This window comes from Eumetopias jubatus, unplaced genomic scaffold (assembly GCF_037043125.1).
Source record: "Eumetopias jubatus isolate StellerSeaLion01/CBP00866 unplaced genomic scaffold, mEumJub1_p1.0 scaffold_2, whole genome shotgun sequence".
NCBI lineage: Eukaryota > Metazoa > Chordata > Mammalia > Carnivora > Otariidae > Eumetopias > Eumetopias jubatus.
In genome coordinates, this window is record NW_028274808.1 from 15,980,413 (window position 1) to 16,001,156 (window position 20,744).

At 41.5% G+C, this 20,744-nt stretch overlaps 2 protein-coding genes across 4 annotated transcripts in view; one reads left to right on the plus strand and one right to left on the minus strand.

The window, feature by feature from the left end:
• PRIMPOL (primase and DNA directed polymerase) overlaps positions 1-4,467 on the plus strand; it is a 48,245-nt gene extending 43,778 nt beyond the window's left edge. For all 3 annotated transcript variants that reach the window (XM_028099889.2, XM_028099890.2, XM_088020914.1), the window contains 3 exons: positions 888-970; positions 1,049-1,095; positions 4,124-4,467. In XM_028099889.2, the coding sequence (XP_027955690.1) occupies positions 888-970; positions 1,049-1,095; positions 4,124-4,372 (379 nt within the window). In that variant the 3' untranslated portion in view covers positions 4,373-4,467. The remainder of the gene's footprint in view (positions 1-887; positions 971-1,048; positions 1,096-4,123) is intronic.
• Positions 4,468-8,567: 4,100 nt separating this feature from the next.
• CENPU (centromere protein U) overlaps positions 8,568-20,744 on the minus strand; it is a 34,553-nt gene continuing 22,376 nt past the window's right edge. The window contains exons 9-13 of the mRNA XM_028099685.1: positions 13,757-13,835; positions 13,484-13,531; positions 12,286-12,347; positions 10,381-10,537; positions 8,568-8,744 (exon numbers count right to left, since the gene is read on the minus strand). Coding sequence (XP_027955486.1) covers positions 8,613-8,744; positions 10,381-10,537; positions 12,286-12,347; positions 13,484-13,531; positions 13,757-13,835 — 478 coding nt within the window. The 3' untranslated portion in view covers positions 8,568-8,612. The remainder of the gene's footprint in view (positions 8,745-10,380; positions 10,538-12,285; positions 12,348-13,483; positions 13,532-13,756; positions 13,836-20,744) is intronic.

A 20,744-nucleotide genomic window follows, 5' to 3' on the forward strand; every position in this document is an offset into this window, starting at 1 on the left:
AGCTATTTTTATGTTACTTCTTTTTTTTTCTTTTAAAGATTTTATTTACTAGGGAGAGAGAGGGTGAGCACACGAGGGGGCGGTGGAGGCCCGGAGAGGAGCAGAGGGAAAGGCACAAGCAAACTCTGGGAAGGGGAGCCCGATGCGGGGCTTGATCCCAGGACCCTGAGATCATGACCCGAACCGATACCAAGAGTCCAGTACTTAACCGACTGAGCCACCCAGGTGGCCCTCTGTTGCTTATTTCTAAATAATTTGCTTTGTGGTCAGAGATGTGTTGTGTGAATACTTTTAAATTTAATGGGATTGACATGGTACCTAGCATAGTCAGTTTTTATAATTGTTTTTTATGTGTGATTGTAAAGAACTGCTTCTAATGATCTGAGGCCGTGTTCATATATGCCTATTATAGCAAACTTGTTAATTGCTTTTAATTTTATTAAAAAATGCTTTTTAGATCGTTCAAATTTTCTGTAGCCTTACTGAATTTTTTGTGATTATTTGTATCAATTACTAAAAGAATGCTTTTTAAAATCTTGATTTATGGTAGACGGTTCATTTATCCTTGGAGCCCTGTCAGTTTTGCTCACCCACTTTGAAGCTCTCTCACTTGGTGGGGACAGGTCGGGAATTAGGTCTTCTTGGAGGGATCTTTTGTCAATGTGTATTTTTTTGCCCTAAAGTCCATTTGGGGTGCTATTTTTGACAACCAGAGTTTTCTTTGGGTTGGTGTATATTTATTTCCATCCTTTTACTTCTTACCTTGTCTCCATCTTCAAGTCTTAGGCACATCTCTGGTAAGCAGCATGTAGATGAATTTTGTTTTCCATCCAGTCTGGGGATTAAGTAATAAATTTTTCCTTTTTTTCCCCCCCCCCAATGTAAAGGATTTTGGTTGATCTGAAAAATGAAGTGTGGTATCAGAAATGTCATGATCCTGTATGTAAAGCAGAAAACTTCAAATCGGACTGTGAGTTATTAAGTTTTACATGTATGCCAAGTGAAAAGTGGATATCTACATAAAAGAGTAAAACTTTTTCTTATTCAGGTTTTCCATTACCTGCGGAAATTAGTCTCCTGTTTCTTTTCAAAGAGGTGAGTGCAGGTTTGAGTTTCTCTCTCATTCCTAATCCGTTCTCAGTACGACAGTGAAATTGAGCTATGCGCCGTGTCCGGACGTGTGCAGAGTTTGTAAACACACACTTCAGTACGTGTTGTCACTTCGGAGTGTGCCGTGGTGACCGTGCCAGTGTCCACACACATCTGCTCGTGTGCGCCCGCACGCTCTCACCTGCTGCACACAAAATTGTGGACACGCCTGTTTGACCACGCCCAGCCAGGGGACAAGTCTCTCACTTTTGGCTTTACAAAGAATACCAAAATACTCATCTTTGTCTTTCTTTCAACAACTCTATCTGTAGGTAGGATTGCTAGAAGTAGAATTATGTCAAAGGGTGTGTGCATTTTAAATTTTGGTAGATATTACCAGTTGGCCAAATTGACATTGTCACCTTAAAAACTTTTATTTACTCAAATCATTCACATTCATTGTGAGAAAAAATTAGAAAATACATGAAAAACCAAGGGGGATAAACTCCTCCTCAGCTAGAAATTGACCACTCAGGGATAACTGATGTGTTCGGGCATACATCTTCCAGAATTTCCATTGATGTGTGCTCACGTATATATTTTCAAAGTCACAGTATGCATCCTACTTTATAGGCTTTTTTTCCTCGTTTGTTTTCACGAGTACGTATTACCAATGGTATCCATAAAAATGGTAGGAAACTAGACTTCACAACATAAGAGAGTACCGGTTCAGGGGCGCCTGGGTGGCTCAGTTGTTAAGCGTCTGCCTTCGGCTCGGGTCGTGATCCCAGGGTGCTGGGATCCAGCCCCGCATCGGGCTCCCTGCTCAGCGGGGTGTCTGCTTCTCCCTCTCCCGCTCCCCCTGCTTGTGTTCCCTCTCTCGCTGTGTCTCTCTCTGTTAAATAAATAAAATCTTTAAAAAAAAAAATACCGGTTTACCCTACATTTTTGCCAACATTGTTTATTTTTACCTTTTAGACTTTACCGCCCTATTTGGCCAAAAGTATTTGGCCAATGGTATTTTAGCCGTTTTAGTTTACATTTTCTAATGTTTTGAGGAAATGGAACTTCTTTTAGATTTCCTGTTTGTATTTCTATTATCAATGCCGGTAACTGTCCTCTATCCACTTTTCTCTGAGGTCTTATTGATAATTTATGAGAACTTTTTATTAACTCTTTGGTCGTGTTATTTTCTAGACTGAACATTTTAGTGTTCTTTTTTCCCACATCTATCAGCCTTTCCCTTTCTAGTGTTCTGGTTAGAATAAAAGTTACCTGCTACAGGCTGATTAAGTGCTCAGTTTATATTCTAGATAATGGTCTGCTGCCTATTCGATTTGACTAAAAAATGTCTCTGGAAAAAATTCATACATCTAAGATAGACATGGTAGGAACTGGACCAACATAGCTGATAGCCAGATTCCCTGGTAAACTATTAGGTTAAAAAGTGTTCTTGAAATAACCAAGAGAAAATTAAATTTGTAAAAATAAACTTTGCCTCTAAGAGGAGGAGGTGTACGTCATCCTTGTATGTTTGGAGTCTTATTTTGAAGCATGTTTGTGGTTTCATTGGATTTTTAAAAATTACTTTTCCTGCTTATCCAGTAATACCTCAAAAATGCCAAGTTGAAAGTAGTCTTGGTACATAGTATTACCACTGCTTGGACAGAACTTTTTTTTATTATTTAAAATAGAAAATTAATAAAAGATGGAACAGCTTCATGAATACCCATGTACCTGTCACATCGTTTTAACAGTGTATATTTTGTCATTTCTGCTTCCTCTGGCTTTTTTGCTTTTAGTATTTTAAAATGAATTACCAATCAGTGTTAGTTACCTGGCTTTCTGTTGCATTAATCATCTTTGTTTTTTAAACATTTCTGTTTTTTTTTTTCTTCCCTATAGCAGTGTTGCCCAAGGACAGTGGGCTCTCCCTTCACCTAGATTTGCCATCGTTAACATGTTACTTGGCCACATTTGTTTTCTCCCTCTGCTGTTTGGGCACACACTGTTATTTTGGATGATTTTTTGTCTTAGTCCATTCAGGCTGCTATAACACAATACTATAGACTGGATGGCGTATACACCACAGAAGTTTCTTTCTTCATAGTTCTGGAGGCTGGAAGTCTGAGCTCGGGGCACTGGCCGATTTGGTGTCTGGTCGGCTCTGTGGGTCATAGCTATCTCCTCGCCGGGCCCTCCATGGGATGAAGGAGCTCTCTGGGGGCCCTTTTATAAGGTTACTAAATCCCAGTCATGAGGGCTGCACCCTCAAGACCTACTCACCCCCCAAAGGCCTCCCTCCTAATACCATGACATTGGGGGTTAGGATTTCAACTTAGGAATTTGGGGTAACACCTTCGGTCCATAACTAATCTTTTGAGAGGAATTTGCAGCCATCAGAATCCTACATCTGTTCATATTTAAGCATGTAGCTAGAGAGATTTAGGTTAAGGATATTCTTAAGTATGGTAGAATTTTTAGATTCAGGAAATTTAATGTTGATACAATACTGTTATCTAATATACAAATCCATACTCCTATCTTGACAATTGTCTCAACTGTTTTTAACAGTTTTTTAAATTCATGTTAATTCTTAAAATACTGTATAAATAGGAAAATCTGTCTTTTAAGATAGCAGATAGGTTTTCCAGTTTGCCTTCAGCTGGACTATTTGCTTTTTAAAAAATTCAGTCTACCATCTCTCTAGCCCCACCTGTGTATATTGAAAAGAATGTACCAGAGGAACGGGATGGGGGTGGGCGGGGAACGGACTTCCAAATTTAGAGTTTCGAGTGTCTGAGCTACAGTGGTAGTGACATTTGAATTAATGAACTCATTCCCATGGCGACTGTGTTGGAGAGAGTATCATCCAGAATATTTATTTTAGTGTCTGCTCAAGAACTGGTCTTATATCCAATACCTTAGTTTAACCTAGACTGACTGTAGAGTGAGAGCATCACGTACTCTCCTTGACTGACCTGTATTCTCTCCCTTTCCCACTCCCCCCTACATTCCCCCTTTCAAACCAAAGGAAGAAGAGTTCACAGCAGCTGAAACAATGAACAGTGACACCAAGAGTCCTCATAAGCCACCGTCGGGTCTGTTGTCAGAAGGTGCCGTTTCCGACGCCGACTGGGACAATGGCCTTGATGAGACTGACTTTGTGGAAGCTGCTGAAGATGCTGAACTAGCCGCAGCTGCAGAGCACGGTCTCCTCGGTTACTGCAGCGGAGAGGGTGAAATTCCCGACGAGCTAATCGTGCAGGTTTTACAAGAGTAGCTCTTACGTAACTGGCTGTGATTTGGCCTGAAGACAGTTTAATAACCTGAGCATATTAAGTTAGAGTAACTTCTTATTAAACCTGTTTATAAAAACCAAGTTTGATCACTTTGCTTCTCAATTCCTTTTTTTTACTGAAGTAAGCCAGTTTTATTGAAAATTTGCTTAGAAATCTTATTGATTGACCAGAATTGGTCTATGTTCATATCAGCTTAATTCTGCATGTCTGTTGATAGGTTAAAACTCTTAATCTTATTAAAAAAATTAATTGAAGTATAATTGACATACAGTATCCTTTTCAGGTGTATATCCTGCTGAGTTGCTATCTTTATGTTACAAAATGATCCCCATGATAGGTCTAGTTACCGTCTGTCATCACACAAAGTTATTACGTATTACTGTATATTCCCTGTACTGTATATTACGTCCTCATGACTTATAACTGGAAGTTTGTACCTCTTAATCATCTTCACCTTTTTCACCCCCCCCCAATTCCTCCTCCCTCTGACAACCAACAATTTCTTGTATCCAGGAGTCTGTTTCTGTTTGGTTTTATAGATTCCACATATAAAGGTAGTCATATGGAATTTGTCTTTGACTTATTTCACTCAGCATAATATACTCTAGTTCAGTCCATGTGGTTACAAATGGCAGGTTTTTAATCTTTTTTATGGCTGAGCAATATTCCTACGTGTTTGTATATACTTCTCATTTTCTTTATTCATTTATCAGTGGAGACTTAGGTTGCTTCCGGATCTTTGCTGCTTCAAGAAACAATAATGCTTCAACAAACATAAGTATGATACATTCCTTTGAACTACTGTTTTCATTTTCTACCCGGAAGAAGTGGGATTACTGGATTGTATGGTATTTCTAAGTTTTTGAGGAACCTCAATACTGTTTTCCCCAGTGGCTGCACCAACTTACATTCCCACCAACAGTGCACAAGGGTTCCCTTTTCTCTGTAGCCTCGCCAGCACTTATTATTTCTTACCTTTTTGATAATAGCAATCTGATGGGTGTGAGGTGTGATACTTTTTTTTTCTTTTAATTTTATTTATTTGAGAGAGAGAAAAGAGAGAGCACGCACATGAGCTGGGTGGAGGGGCAGAGGGAGAGGGAGAAGCAGGTTCCCCGCAGAGCAGGGAGCCTGACATGGGGCTCGATCCCAGGACCCTGGGATCATGACCTAAGCTGAAGGCAGACGCTTAACTGACTGAGCCACCCAAGCGCCCCTTCATTATGGTTTTGATTTATGGTATTGAGCCATCTTTCACATGTCTGTTGTCTATGTGTTTATCTTTTTTGGAAAAATGTCTGTTCAAGTTCTCTGCCCATTTAAAAATTTTTTTTATATTATGTAAGTTCTTTATGTTTTTTATATTAACCTTTTACAGAATGTGTGATTTACATCTGTAAATCTTTTCCCTTTCTGTAGGTTGCCTTTTCATTTTGTTGTTCCCTTTGCTATGCAGAAGCTTTTGAGTTTGATATAATCCCATTTGTTTATTTCAGCTTTTATTGCCCTTGGTAGAGAGACTGGTCCTCTGGAAAAAACAACAACATGTATATATAGAGAAGGAGGGGGTGTAAGGACAGAGGGAGAGGGAGAGAGAGAATCGTAAGCAGGCCCCCCGCCCAGCACGGCGCCAACATGGGGCTCGCTCTCACAGCCCTGTAATTTTCTTTGTGATGTCTTTGTCTGGTTTTGGTTATCAGTTAATGCTGACCTTGTAAAATGAATATGGAAGCATTCCTTCCTCTTCAATTTTTTGGAATAATTTGAGAAGAATAGGTACTACCTCTTCTTTAAATGTTTGGTAGAATTTACCTGTGAAATCGCCTGGTCTTGGGCTTTTTTTTTTGGGAGTTGTTAAATGACTGATTCTGTTTCATTACTTGTAATTCGTCTATTCAGATTTTCTATTTCTTAGTGAGTCTTAGAAGGTTGTGTATTGTTAGGAATTTATCCATTTCTTCTAGGTTGTCCATTTTGTTGTGTATAATTGTTCTTAGTAATCTCACGATTATTTGAATTTCTATGGTGTCAGCCATTTCTGACTTTATTGGTGCCCTTCTCTCTCTTTCTTAACGAGTCTGGCTAGAGTTTTATCAGTTTTATCTTTTCAAAGAACCGGCTTTTAGTTTCACTGATTTTTTCTATTCTTTTTTTTAATTCTCCATTTATTTCCCCTCTGATGTGTATTATTTCCTTCCTTCTGCTAACTTTGGACTTTGTTCGGTCTTCTTTTTCTAGCTCCTTTAGGTATAAAGATTTATTTGGGACTTTTCTTGCTTCTTGAGGTAAGCCTGTAGCACTATGAACTTCCCTCTGAGAACTGCTATTGCTGTGTCCCCTAGATTCTGGAAGGTTGTTTCCATTTTCTTTGTCCCACGGTATTTTTCAGTTTCCTTTTCGATTTCTTCATTGATCCACTGGTTGTTCAGTAGCAGGTTGCTTCTTCTCGTTTGTATTTTTTCCAGTTGGCCTGAATTTGAGACAGGCGATCTTTCTTGGAGAGTACCATGTGCCCTTTAAATGAACGTGAATTCTGTAGTTTTGGGATGGAATGTTCTGTATATGTTAAGTCCCTCTGGTTTAATGTGTCATTTAGGGCCAGGGTTTCCTTATTGATTTTCTGTCTGGATGACATTGATTTAGTGGGAGTTTAATATTAAAGTCCCGTATTATTATTATTGTATTGTTAATTTCTCCCTTTTTGTCTGTTATTACCTGCTTTGTGTTTAGGTGCTCCTGTGTTGGGTACATAGATGTTTACTAATGTTCTGTCCTCTTCTTGTATTGACCCCTGATCATAATGCAATGTCCTTCTCTGTCCTTTGTTACAGTCTTTGTTTTAAAGTCTATTTTGTCTAAGTATTGCTACCCTGGCTTTTTTTCCCATTCCATTTGCATGGAATATCTTTTTCCATTCCTTCACTCTCAGTCTGTGTTTACGTCTGCAGCGTGTTTCTTGTAGGCAGCCTAGAGATGGGTCAGTTTTTAAACCCATTTAGCTACACTTTGTCTTCTGATTGGAGCATATCAACATGCCATTTTGTTAACCATTTTCTGGTTGCTTTTGTTGTTCTCTGTCCCTTTTTTCTCTTGGCCCCTTCCCTGCGGTTTGATGGTTTTCTTTAGTGTTTGGGTTCCTTTCATGTTCTTTTGTCTCTTTTAGGGTTTTGGTTATCATGACGTTCATATATGTTGACCTGTATAGAACAGTCTGTTTTAAAATGACAGTCACCTCTAGTCCTTGGTGGGATAGCCAGGGCTGCCTGGGCCCAGGCAGCCCCCGGGTCCTCTGTGCCGGCGGAGGGGGGCACAGATGCTGCAGTGGGCACAGGCCAGAGGGTCCTGGCGTCCTCTGCACTAGCACTGCCCTGGGACTGGCTGCAGCTGGGCTGTACACAGGTTGGGGGGTCCCGGCACACCCGGCTGGGGGTGTCCTGGGGGGTTGGCTGGAGCCGGCTGGCGGGCGGGTCCCGGTGCACACAGCCCTGCAGCCGCCAGCCCCGGAGGAGCGGTCCGAAGGCCCGGAGCCTGCTCCAGTCAGGCTCCCAGGCAGAGGGGGAGAGTAAGTAATGGTGCCCCTCGGCCCCACACAGGTCCAGCAGTTTCCCAACAGCCTGGCGGATGTTCTGAGGTTAGTAAATGGGTTTCCTTCACTTACAAGTCTCTTTGTCCTTCAAACTGATGTTTTGTTTTTGGGGTTTTTTTTGCTCTGCCCCCCCGCCCCCCATGCTAGTCCTCCTCCCACGGGCCACTGCGTCAGGGCTGGGGTTCCCACCGTCACCCTGTGCCCATCTCTTACCCCTCTCTCTCCATGGGGCCCCCCTGGCGTCGGCACAGCAGCGGCTCCATCAGGCCTCAGGTGTGGTTCAGGAGGAACTGCTCCGTGGGTAGCTGGAGATTTGGTGGGTTCAGGGTCCTTCTGCCCCATCTCTGAACTCCGGATGTGTGACAGGGTCCTCCCTCGGCCACCTCAGGTTAGAACTCTTAGCGGTCAGTGTCTGGCTAGTGTCTGGATCTGGCCTCTAAAACCACTTACACACTCCCAGCTTGCCACTTAACATGGTCATTTGAACCAAATGACTATGAACCAAGTAACAGTAAATTTTGGTGACAAGCCAGCCTGAACAAGCAGACAAGTTTAACTTCTCAAAGAATTTTTATTTACAAAAGTATAGTATCAGAAGGCAACAGGCAAGAGCAGGGGGACTAGTCTTTATATAGTCACATTTCAGTAGACTGGTCTTTCTGGTCAAGGAGCTTCTCTAATTGATGGTTGATATTTTGTAGGTGGTTTTCAGCTCCCAGAAGGGTTCTCGCTTTGAGTAACAGAGCTGGAAGGCTGGATGAATCATACTGTTGAAGGAAAATTATATTTAGATTAACATGCATAAAAGAACTTTTATAGCCCTATCTGTTATACAGCTCAATGCTAAGAGCATTTCACTTTCATCTTTTAAATTAGGATTTTTTTAAAAACTGGTTTAATCCTTTTCCTTAAGGCATAATTAATTAATAAGGTTACAAGGGAACTGCTCTAGAAAGCTTAGGCTGACCTCCTCCCAGAAGACCAGCTGGTTCCAGGAACAGTGGCATCTAAATTATTTAAAACAAAATTATTCCTGGTATGGATCGAGGCTACGTTTGGGCAAGTCTGCTGATCTCATACCTATTTTAAACCCAGAAAACTGTAAGGCAGATTAACGTCTACTGGAAGAACTAATGGAAGGAGAATACCAGGCCCATAAAAGTTCGCGAGGAAAAAAAAGGTCATCTAGAAAAACTTATGGGGAAGACGAAAGACAAAATTAGAATACAAACCCAACATAAAATAGAAATCAAAACCCAACTCATGATTTTGAAATAACTAAGCCAAGCTTCATGTTGTAAACTCTATCTAAGGATGAGGGACTATATTCCCCTTACAGAATTTGCTCATACTTAGGACAACCGTTTAATTTCATTTTTTTAAGGTGTCTTCCTTAGTAAGGAAAAGAGCAGCTTTGTGTAGAAAAGCTCTGCAACTATTACTACCACCCACACAATCAGTTCTTTCTCTACCCTCCCCTATTACTGTGGACTTCAGTCAAACAGATACTTGGGAGCCTACTGTAGTCAAGCTGCCATGGGACACTCGCTCTCAGGGAGGCGTGAGGGCTAGGACTAACATTTGGGGTTAGAGTTCTGGTTTAGGAAAGAAGACCGAGCCCCCAATGTCTACTTTCCACAAAGGCAGACAGACACTACAGCAGAGCACAGAAGGCCTACGGGCATGTGAAGGACACGTTAGTAAGAGTAGTGTATTCCGGGCAAAGTCGAGTCATTAATCTAAAAGCATTCTATTTTCAGATCTAATATACAAACAAACTGAAGGCTTTTAAGTCACCGTAAAAAACTTAGAAGTGAAGAATACAAGTATGATCATAAGATATATGTATTTACATTTTATATAAAATGATATATATTTTTTTCCTGTAACTTAAATTTCTATTGATCTGAGCTGGTTATCGTAACAGCAGCAGTGTCTGCAGCAAAAATCCGGAAGCAACAAGTTTTATTAAAACAAAAATATACCATGCCTTTCCCTACTCTATGTCCCTTTCATGTTTCCCAATTAGACCTACCACGCGTAGGGGATAATGGCTTGTTTTCAGATAAAAAAGCTACTGTGAACACGGGCAGAACAAAGAACAGGTCCGTGTGGCCTGACAGTGACGATTCTCATGAAGCAAAGCACAGTAGTTCAAGTGCTCTCTTGTTAAGTCAGTTCTCTTTAATAAAATCAGCGTTTCTAGATTGTTCTCTATTCCTCTCGCCTGAAGTAGCTAAAGAGGTGATGGGAGAACACATTTTCATGGATTCACAGCGACGCTGTTTGGGTAGACTGATGTTGCACCCCGACTTCTCTCTCCCCCAGGCTTCTCCAGAAGTTCTCCACTGTGTAGATGCCCTCATCTTCTGAATCACAGTGAAAAATAAAAACTGAAGTTACCGTTTCCTTTCCATGAGGTTCTTTCTCTCGAATATCTGAATAATCTCGATGAAGCTTTTTTAGGTTCGATAAGAAACACACTGCATTCCTCAGGGAAGATTTTCTCTCCTTAAGTTCGTCATGTTTTATTTGTAGTTGTTTCAGCTGCGGTTCTAACCTGCAACAACAACAACAAGTTTCCCCCAAATGAATGCCTACAGTCAAGTGTAACAGCCTAGGGGGCAGGAGGCTGAGTGCACAGGTCCACTGAGGCAGGACCACGCAGGGCAGAGGGGCTAGGTCTTTAAAGAACCTTCAGTTCTGAAACTGTGGATGTGTGACAGGTTCTAAATTCCAATTTAAAATATAGACAAAACTCTGAGATACAATACATGATGAGGAATCAGAAATGAAACCCACAGAAGACGATGCCTTGAACAGCCCACAAGCCATCCAGGCATTTTGAGGGAACTGCGGTTAACTTCTCCCAGCCGGGCAACAACGAAACGTGGACCAAAGGCCTTCCCTCTGCCCATTTTCCAAGGTCCAATAAAACCAGTGGAAAACTTGATCAGAGTGCCCGGATGGAAACCACACGGGTAGGCTACTTTCTCTCTCAGGGGCTTAGGTTCTCACCTATAAGACAGAAAGGGACACGTGGAATTTTATGGACCAGGAAGGGGAGAGGCTGCCAATTCTTTATTCTCTTAAAGGTAAAAGGTAACTGTCCTCTAATGCCGTTTTAGAAAAGGCCTTTCAACAGTTGCATCTGGGGGACAAATGCAGCAATTGTGGAAAAGCTGACAAGGGTTGTGGTCAGGGGCGCAGGATCAGCCATCAGTCTGCAGACCTGAGATTCTGGCCCCCACTTCCGGCGTGGGACTGTGGGTAAGTACCTCTGCCCCAGGCCTGAGGTCTTACACACGTCAAGTCAGAAAATAACGGCACACCGCAGTTTTCTTTCTGGGCCCTTTCAAGGTGTACTTTACAACGCCTAGAACTGTATCTAGAAAAGGAACCAAGAGGCTGGTCTTTAAAATGTCGGATTCTGATGAAGCAGGACAACGCGCGCATATGTAAAGCGAGCAGGCCGGTGCGCAGCACGCCCGGGAAGCGCGCTCGAACGCCGTTTCCCTTAGGCCGGAGCCCGGGGGAGCTCTGCCCTGGGCCAGTGCCGCGCCACAGCCCACACGGGGAGCCAACACGCCGGACGCCCACGCTCGCCCTCTTCCCAACCTCTCTGGCCGCCTCTTTAAAACTCGCCACTGTACTTACAGGCGGTCTTTTCTGTTAATTCCACTAGTCCCGCCGTTTTGCAACACCCTGGAGCACAGAGTGGACCCGACTGCTTCCCTACCGCTCAGCTCGCACCGGCTCCCGAACCCCACCGCGGGGGCAGCCGCGGCCGCTCTCCCGGCCCCGCACACGGGAGCGCGGTCACCCGAGCGCCACGCCAACGATCCCGCCCACCAGAACCGGGAGCACACAGCCCTGACTGAACGCCAGCTACCGCGCAGCGCTTTGTGTCTGTTCACGCGTTTCATCCTCCCAGCACCCTGGGAAGGGTGGGTCTTGTGCTCATTTACAAATGAGGGACCGAGGCCCTGGGGGGGTAAGGAGCCTGCCCGAGGGTGCACGGCCGATAAATGGCCGGCCCTGGGTTCAAACCCGGGCATCTAGTCCCCGAGTCGGTGCACGGAGGCTCTGACTGGGCTGCCTCATAGGCCGGAGTTGAGAGATCTGATGGTGCTGACTTCTCCTTTGCCAAAAGCTCCAACTGGGCAGGACGACCACCTTCACTGAGCTTCCCGGCACAGAGAAAGCCTGGGACTGCAGTATCATCCAGCAGAGGGTAGCAGCCCCACGCGATGTGCTCTAATTAAAGCCTTCCAGGTAGGTTCCCAGAGGGGTCTGACATCATCTTACCAAAGCAGTTCATCCTGGAGTTCAAGCAAACGTTGCCTTTTCTTTTCAATATCTGAAATAATCTAAAGTAACACAATAATTTGTTAAAATAACGCCTTAAATGTCCGAGCACTGCTAGCTACCCTGTACCAGGTGCTAGAAATGGGAAGTGGGAAAGAGACTCCATCGTTCCCCTCAGGGAACTGCGGTCTGAAGGGAAGACCGACGCCGCACACAGACCTGACGTAAGTACAGCTCGTGAGGCGTGCTGCTAAGGGGACGCTGAAGAATGGGAACAGCAGGGGCATTTACTCCAGGACAACTCTGAAGAGAAAGCAGGGGCCAGATCTTTACAACCCTGTGAGCCATCAAGCAAGGAGTTGGGATTTTATGTAGGTACACTACGAAAATACTGAAGGAGAGTGCCCTGATCCAATCCGTATTTTAAAAGAGTATTTCCACGTAACAAATTATCTCAGCCATCACTTTTAGGCACTACCAGACTATTCCACGGCTGGACATTCAGACCGTTCCCCTGTAAGCAATGAAGGCTTGACCAGTAGGACAATAAAACTGAAGGAAAAAAACCAGCAAAGGCGGCCTGTAATCACTGAAACGAAAATATATACCTTTCAACTCCATTTCTATTATAAATGTGGAGGGGGAACTGCTCTTCCATTCCTGGATTCCTGCAAGTGTGGAGCTCAGAGGTCATCTGGTCCACCCATACACTGATGGGGAAGTAAGGCCCGGCATTCACTGGCTCGTTTCTCCTCACACATCCCAGTGGTACAGAGTTTCCAAGAAGGTGGGACAACGTCAAAGTAGCAGAACCAGGACAAGAAATGAGGTCGCCTTGCCCTTAATGCAGTATTCTTCCTGGGCTGCCCCTTGAGACTTGGGACAGTTCTTTATTCTAAAAGGTTTTACTCTTTGACAGCCACAAAAACAATAAGTATATATTACTTATACAGTTATTAGTTACTTAATAGCATGGAAGTGGTTATTTGGGGCTTGATAGCCTTTTTAGGCTGGTTGGGATCCCGATCCCTTAGCATGCATTAATAGTACACAACCACAAGACCTACCAAATAAAAGCCTAAGAAAAAACAACTTCGACAAAGCGAAGGTCCTGAAACCCAGAGTCAGGGTGTTACTTAGCTCTGCACGGGTCAGGGTTCTGTGGGACTGTATGCTTCTAATAACGCACGTCATTTACCTTTGTGTTCTTCCTTTTCAGAGTTTTTGACATCTGGACTTCTTTAAGCTGCACAAAAGAAAAAATAAATATTTGTGGGCATTTTCCAAAATTAAAATGTTTATTAACTCAATATATTGCATTTAGTTTAAAAACAACCTGTGAAACATGAACAGTTCTAATGAGCTCTCTACCACGTTGCCAGCAAAGGCAATCTTTTCTAAGATAACCGTACACTGCCTCAGGATGAGCAAAACACATTTAGACCCAACAAATTTATGTCAAGGAACTTACCATTTTGATGAGTTCTTCTTTCATATTAGAATGAAATTTTTTGATGGCTTCCTTACAAATTTTAGATTCTACTTTTTGTCTATAGCAAGAAAGAAAAGATCAAACTAGGTATCACATAAAGGATTTTGAAAGGTATGTTTCATTTGCTTAGCACATCAACAAACCATGATTTGGCATACACCATTTTGAATATCTAAGATGGCAGGGCTAGAGACATTTTTCAGGCTTAAAAAATATACTGGAGGGGCGTCTGGGTGGCTCAGTTGGTTAAGCGGCTGCCTTCTGCTCGGTCCTGATCTCCTGGGGTCCTGGGATCGAGTCCTGTCATCAGGCTCCCTGCTCAGTGGGGAGACTACTTCTTTCTCTCCCTCTGTCCCCTACCTGGGCTCACGCTCGCTCGCGCTCTCTCAAATAAATAAATCTTAAAAAAAATAAAATACTGGAGGGCGCCTGCGTGGCTCAGTTGGTTGAGCGGCTGCCTTCGGCTCAGGTCATGATCCCGGAGTCCTGGGATCGAGTCCCACATCGGGCTCCCTGCTCAGCAGGGAGCCTGCTTCTCCCTCTGACCCTATCCCCGCTCATGCTGTTTCTCGCTCTCTAATAAATAAATTTAAAAAAATCTTTAAAAAAAAAATTCTGGAAACAGCCTCAACAAAAGAGAAGGAACGGGAAATATTTTCCCCTAAACCTTCAGGTATGTGGTTAGCTTCACTCCCTGCCACTGGCTCTGTCCACAGGTGAAGGCAAGTGATGTAGAAAGGTGTACAGCCAGTCCCCATCCTTTCCTGCCACCGGATCCAAGCAGCAGACTTCAGCCCCTCCTGCCTGCCAACAGCTGGAGGAATACTTGTGTAACACATCTGGACTAACCAACAAGTAGGGAAAAGCAAGCTGGACTGAAGCAGCCAAAAGTCCAGTTCTTCAAAATCTTGCAAAGCTGACCCTAACAAACTGGTTCCGGTCCCCATCATCAGAAGAGGGCCCAACGCTCCCAGTCTGGCACAATCGGGGCCGCCTGGCAGACCCCCGGTGTGCAGCGGCAGCTGCCATCTTCCAGGACAGCAGCTAACCCCCTACTCGGCCTCGGCGCCCTAGGATACCTTTTAATCGAAAGTAATAAATATTGTAAAAGTGACAGGTAATTAGAAAACGGTTTCTTTCTTGGGGGGAAATCCATGAGCAAGAAAAGTCACTCAGGAGAAGGGGACTGAGCTAAGCATAACACAAGAGAAGGCCTGTACTTTCGAATAGATCTTTGTAAAAGGTCTCATCAAAAAAGTGTTAAAAGGTATTTCTAGTGACATCAGCAAGAGAGTGGAATAGGAAGCCGCAGGCCAGATTCCCTGCACAGGGAAACCAACTTAACCACTATATTACATCCCAAAAGGCCTTGTCCGAATCCCAGAAACCAATTAAGAAGTTGTAGGCAAGTTCAAAGTCAGGAACAGTCCTACTGATAAGAAAAGCGGTTTCATATCAACCTGGACAGCCCATCTCCCAAGCCAGCACAGCTTGGTTCAATCGAGGAGCTCCGTGTATGGTTTCTCCCTTGGGAAAGGAAGAGTGGAACGTGTGTCCAAGGCTCTGGCTTTTCAGGGGGCTGCCCGAGGAACTCCTTTCCACAGCGCCTGATCTGGAATGCTAACGGAAGTGGCATATGTGGGATGCCTGGTTGCCATGGAGAAGAGAGTTCAGCGACTGCTGTAGTAACAGAAGCAGCAATGCTACGCACAGCGGATCGGGACAAATAGCCCAGCTCGCACCTTCTCCCTTGGGAGGGAAAGAGAGGACTAGAAGGTAATCCAACGTCTGGAATGGTTTCCGTGTCACCCGAAGTACAGCAATGGTGGGAACTGAAATAGTTTGGATGCCTTTGGTCAGAGAGACGAAAAATGAAATAGTTTGGATGCCTTTGAGTTCAGCAGCTTGTTGCAGCAGGAGAACCCGCAGTACCACAGAGAGACACCAGAGGGAGCTCTAGTCTTTAGAGATTACAAATCCCTAAAAAAGAAAGAAGCAAACCTCTCTATTTGGGGAATCACATGCACAAGCCCAAAGAAGATACATCTCCAGCAACGGATTGAGGGACCACCCAGGCTGACTGGCAAAGGTCTTCCCCTGTACAAATCCAGTGTAAAGATGGGAGAGGGGTGGCTGCTTTTTAAATGTACAAAACACAGCAAAAAAGAACAAGGCACTAGAAGAAACAAGAAAACATAATCAAGTGGGGGAAAAATCCCCAGAAATAGACCCTAAATAAAGAAATGGAGACCTGTGAATTGGCTAACAAAGAACTCAAAAATAATCATCTTAATGAAGCTCAATGTGTTATAAGAAAACACAGATGAATAACTAAAACTACATCAGGAAAATGATGCATGAACAAAATGAGAATATCAACAAAGAGAACTTATAAAAAGAATCAAAATCTGGAGCTGAATAGTACAATGACAATTGAAAAATTCACTAGATGGGTTCACAGCAGATTTGATCAAGCAGAGAAAAGAAACGGCAAACTCAAGAATGAGTTATTTGAAATTATCAAATTGGAAAAGTAAAAGAATGAAGTGGAGAACAGTGTATGGGACTTATGGGAACCATTCAATACACCATTATGTGTGTTACGGGTATTCCCCAGAGAGGAGGGAGAGAAGGAGCAGAGAACTTATTTGAAGAAATAGTGGCCCCAAACTTCCCAGACCTGAGGATGGAAATGGACACCCAAATTCACAAAGCTCTCAGCTAAGAGGAACCCAGAGAGGCCCAACACTGACACACATTATATTCAAAGTCAAAATTCAAAGGCACAAGTAGAAGGTAGCAAGAGAAAAGCGACTTGTCATATACAAGGGAACTCCCATAACATTGTCAGTCATCGTCATTCTCAGCAAAGACGTTACAGGACAGAGGGGTGGGATGATCGATACAAAGCACTGAAAGAAAAAAAGTGCCATCCAAGAATACTATACCTGGCAGAATTATCCTTCCAAAATCAAGGAGAAATAGAGACTTTCCCAGATAAACAAAGGCTGGGTTCATCATCACCAGACCTGCCTTATAAGAATTACTAAAGGGAGTCCTTCAAGTTGAAACAAAAGGACACTAGACAATAACACAAAGACATATGAAAATATAAAGGTCTCTGGTAAAGGCAAATATACAGATGAATACAGAACCCCATAATACTGTGATAGTGATACATAAATCACTTTTCATAAGGATACAGAATTTAAAAGATAAAAGCATAAAAAATAACTATGAAGCTGTGTCAGTGGTAAAAATATACAAAGGTGAAATCTGTGACATCAATAACAAAGTGTTATCCCCATACAGTGGGGGAGGAAGACATAAAGGAGTGGAGCCTTTGTAGGTGATTGAGGTCAAGTTACCATTTTAAAGCAGACTGCTATAAGATGATTTATGTCATCCCCATTGTAAGCACACATAAAATCTATAGAAGCACAAAAGAATACAGAATCAAGACATGCCATCACAAAAAAAAAAAAAAAATCAACGAAACACAGAGGAAGGTGACAAGAGATGAGAAGAAGGACAAAATAACTGTAAGACTTAGAGAAAACAATAGACTTCAGTAGTAAGTCTGTCACTATCAGGAATTCCCCAATCAAAAGATATCAGAGTGGCTGATTGGATTTAAAAAGATCCAACTACATGCTGTCTACAAGAGACTCATTTTAGTTAGGTATAAGGAAATACACAGGCTGAATGTGAAAAAGATACTCCAGCAAATGGTAACCAAAAGAGAGCAATGGTAACCATACTTATATCAGACAAAACAGACTAAGTCAAAAATAGTCACAAAAGAAGGCTATTATGTAATGATAAAAGGGTCAATTCACCAGGAAGAAATAAGAGTTACATGTGCACCCAACACTGGAGCAATTCAACAATTATGAATTAACAGCATTGAAGGGGAAAACGGGCAGTAACACAGTAATAGAAGGTGATTTCAATTACCTCACTTTCAGTAATACATCAACCAGACAAAAGCTCAGTAAGGAAACAGGATTTGAACGAAACTATAAACCAACTGGATCTAATAAACCTACACAGAACATTCCACCCAATAACAGAATCCACATTCTTCTGACATGCACACGGAACATTCTCCAAGATAGATCCCATGTTAGGTGACAAAGTAAGTCCTAACCAACTTAATACGAGACTGAAATCAAACTGAGTATCTTTTCAGACCACAGTGGAACAAAACTAGAAGTCAACAGCAAAAGGAAACCCAGAAAACTCACAAATATGTGGAAATTAAACAACATACTCTTGAACTACCAATCGTTCAAACAAGAAATAACAAGGGAAATTAGAAAATATCCTGGAACAAACAAAAACAAAATGTACCAATACTTATGGGATGCAGCAAAAGCAGTACTAAGAGAGAATTTGATAGCAGTAAATACCTACATTAAAAAAAAAAAATACTTCAAATCAACAACCTAACTTCACACCTCAAGGAACTAGAAAAAGATCAAACTCAACGATAGCATAATGAAGGAACAGTAAAGATTAGAGCAGAAATAAATGAAATGAAAAACAGGAAAAAATTAATGAACCTAAGAGTTTTTTGAAAAGATAACAAAACTGACCAATCCTTAAACAGACTAAGAAAAAAAGAGAGAAGACTCAAAAAATGAAAGAAGAGGCATTACAACTGATGCCACAGAGGTAAAAAGGCTCTTAAGAGACTGCTGTGCACAATTACAAGCCCACAAATTGGGTAACCTTTACGAAATGCAGAAATTCTGAGAACATAAAACCTGCCAAGATTGAATCAGGAAGAAATAAAAAATATGTTCAAACCTACAGTTCATAAAAGTAGACTGCATCACTAATCAAAAACCTCCCATTTAAGACCCCCAAACTAGGTGGTTTCACTGGAGAGTTCTACCAAATATTTCAAGAAGAATAAACAATCCCTCTCAAACTCTTCCAAGAAATTTAAGAGTGGGGGAGTAGGGTGGTGGGGAAACATTTCCAAACTTATTTTATGAGGCTGTTATTACCCTGATCAAAATCAGACAAAGATACTACAAGAAAAGAAAACGACAGACCAATATCCTTATTGATGCAAAACTCCCCAACAAAATACTCAAAAAGGAAATTCAACAACACATTTAAATGATTATATAGCACAGGAAAGTGGATTTCTGGAATGCAAGGATAGTTCAGCATACGAACTACAATCAGTGTAACACACAGTAACAGAATGAAGGACAAAAGCCACACGATCATCTCAACTGATACAGAAAAAGCATTTGACAAAATCCAACACCCTTTCATGATAAAAACTCTCAACAAATTATGAATAGAAGGAAATTACATCAATATAAAGGCCATACATGAAAAGCCTACAGGTAACATCATAATCAACGGTGAAAAGTTAAAAGCTATTGCTCTCAGATCAGGAACAAAGTGGGGATGCCTCACTTGCCATTTCTATTCAACACAGTACTGGGAATACTAGCCAAAGCAATTAGGTAAGAAAAAGAACTACATGGTATCCAAATTGGAAAGGAAGAAGTTATCTCTGTCACAGAGGACATGATTTTATATGTAGAAAATCCTGAAGATTCCACACACACACACAAAAACTGTGAGAATAAACAAATTCGGCAAGACTGCAGGATACAAAAAACACACAGAGAACAGTTGCATTTCTATATACTAACAATGAACAATCCAAAAAAGTAATTAAGAAAACAATCCCATTTACAATAGCATCAAAAAAAAAAAAAAAATACTTAGAAATAAACTTAACCAAGGAGGTAAAATATACATTGAAAACTGTAAAAACATTGTTGAAAGAAACGAGATACAAATAAAAGGAAAAACATCCCATGTTCATGGACTGGAAGCCTTAATACTATTAAAATGTCCATACTACCTAAAGCAGTCTATAGATACAATGCAATAACTACCAAACTCCCAATAGCATTTTTTGCAGAAATAGAAAAAAAAAAAATCCTAAACTTCATATGGAATATCAAAGGACACCAAATAGCCAAAACAATCCTGAGAAAGCAAACCAAGTACTTAACACTACCGAAATGTATACTTAAAAATGGTTAAATGGTAAATTTTATGGTATACAAATGCACATTTAAAAATAAAAATAAGATAAATAAAAATAAAAAATAAAATTTTAAATAAATTTTAATGATAAAAAATAAAAATTCCCAAAAATATACCAGCTCTATCTAATAAAGGTATTTCTAATATAAATATGAAATCATGATTTTAAGATGTTAAAAACACATAAAAAATTAGGAAAACCGATTAGGTCTTTCTGCATATGGCTTACAATGATGATAAACTGGTAGACTGTACCAACCAAAACAGTGGTGGTCTACATACAATAGCCAGATACAACTTTTTCAAATTCTAGTATCTTAAAAATTTGGTCACTTCCCTACAAATAACTAATTGAATCAGTTATAAAATAGCCTATGTTTGTAATGTTTCCATTTCACGGCATACTTCCCTACTTATATATACATTGGTAAACTGCTTACAATCTGTTAAGTTTAACAAATTATTCAGGTGGTGAGTTCCAGATATAGGGTAGTATTAATAGCACACCCTCAAATAGTTAATTTGATTTTGAAAGAGCAAAACTTTTCATGTGGTTGAGAATACTTTAAGAAAATAACACAAGACCAGAGATTCTTCCAGAACCATGGGGTATGACAAAAACACAAGGGTATAATTTTAAAAGTCTACGGAGTGCCTGGCTGGCTCAGTCACTAGTGCATGCAACTCTTGATCTCAGGGTCGTGAGTTCAAGTCCCACACTGGGCATGGAGCCTATTTAAAAAAAAAAAAAAAAAGGCTAACAAAAATACCATACCTCTTCTAAATCATTTCTTATTATCAAGAACACTATGCTAAAAGGCAAGATACTGCCATTTTTCGTAAACATCAGAAATCTAAGTCTTTTCTTCCTTTTGAAGAGATT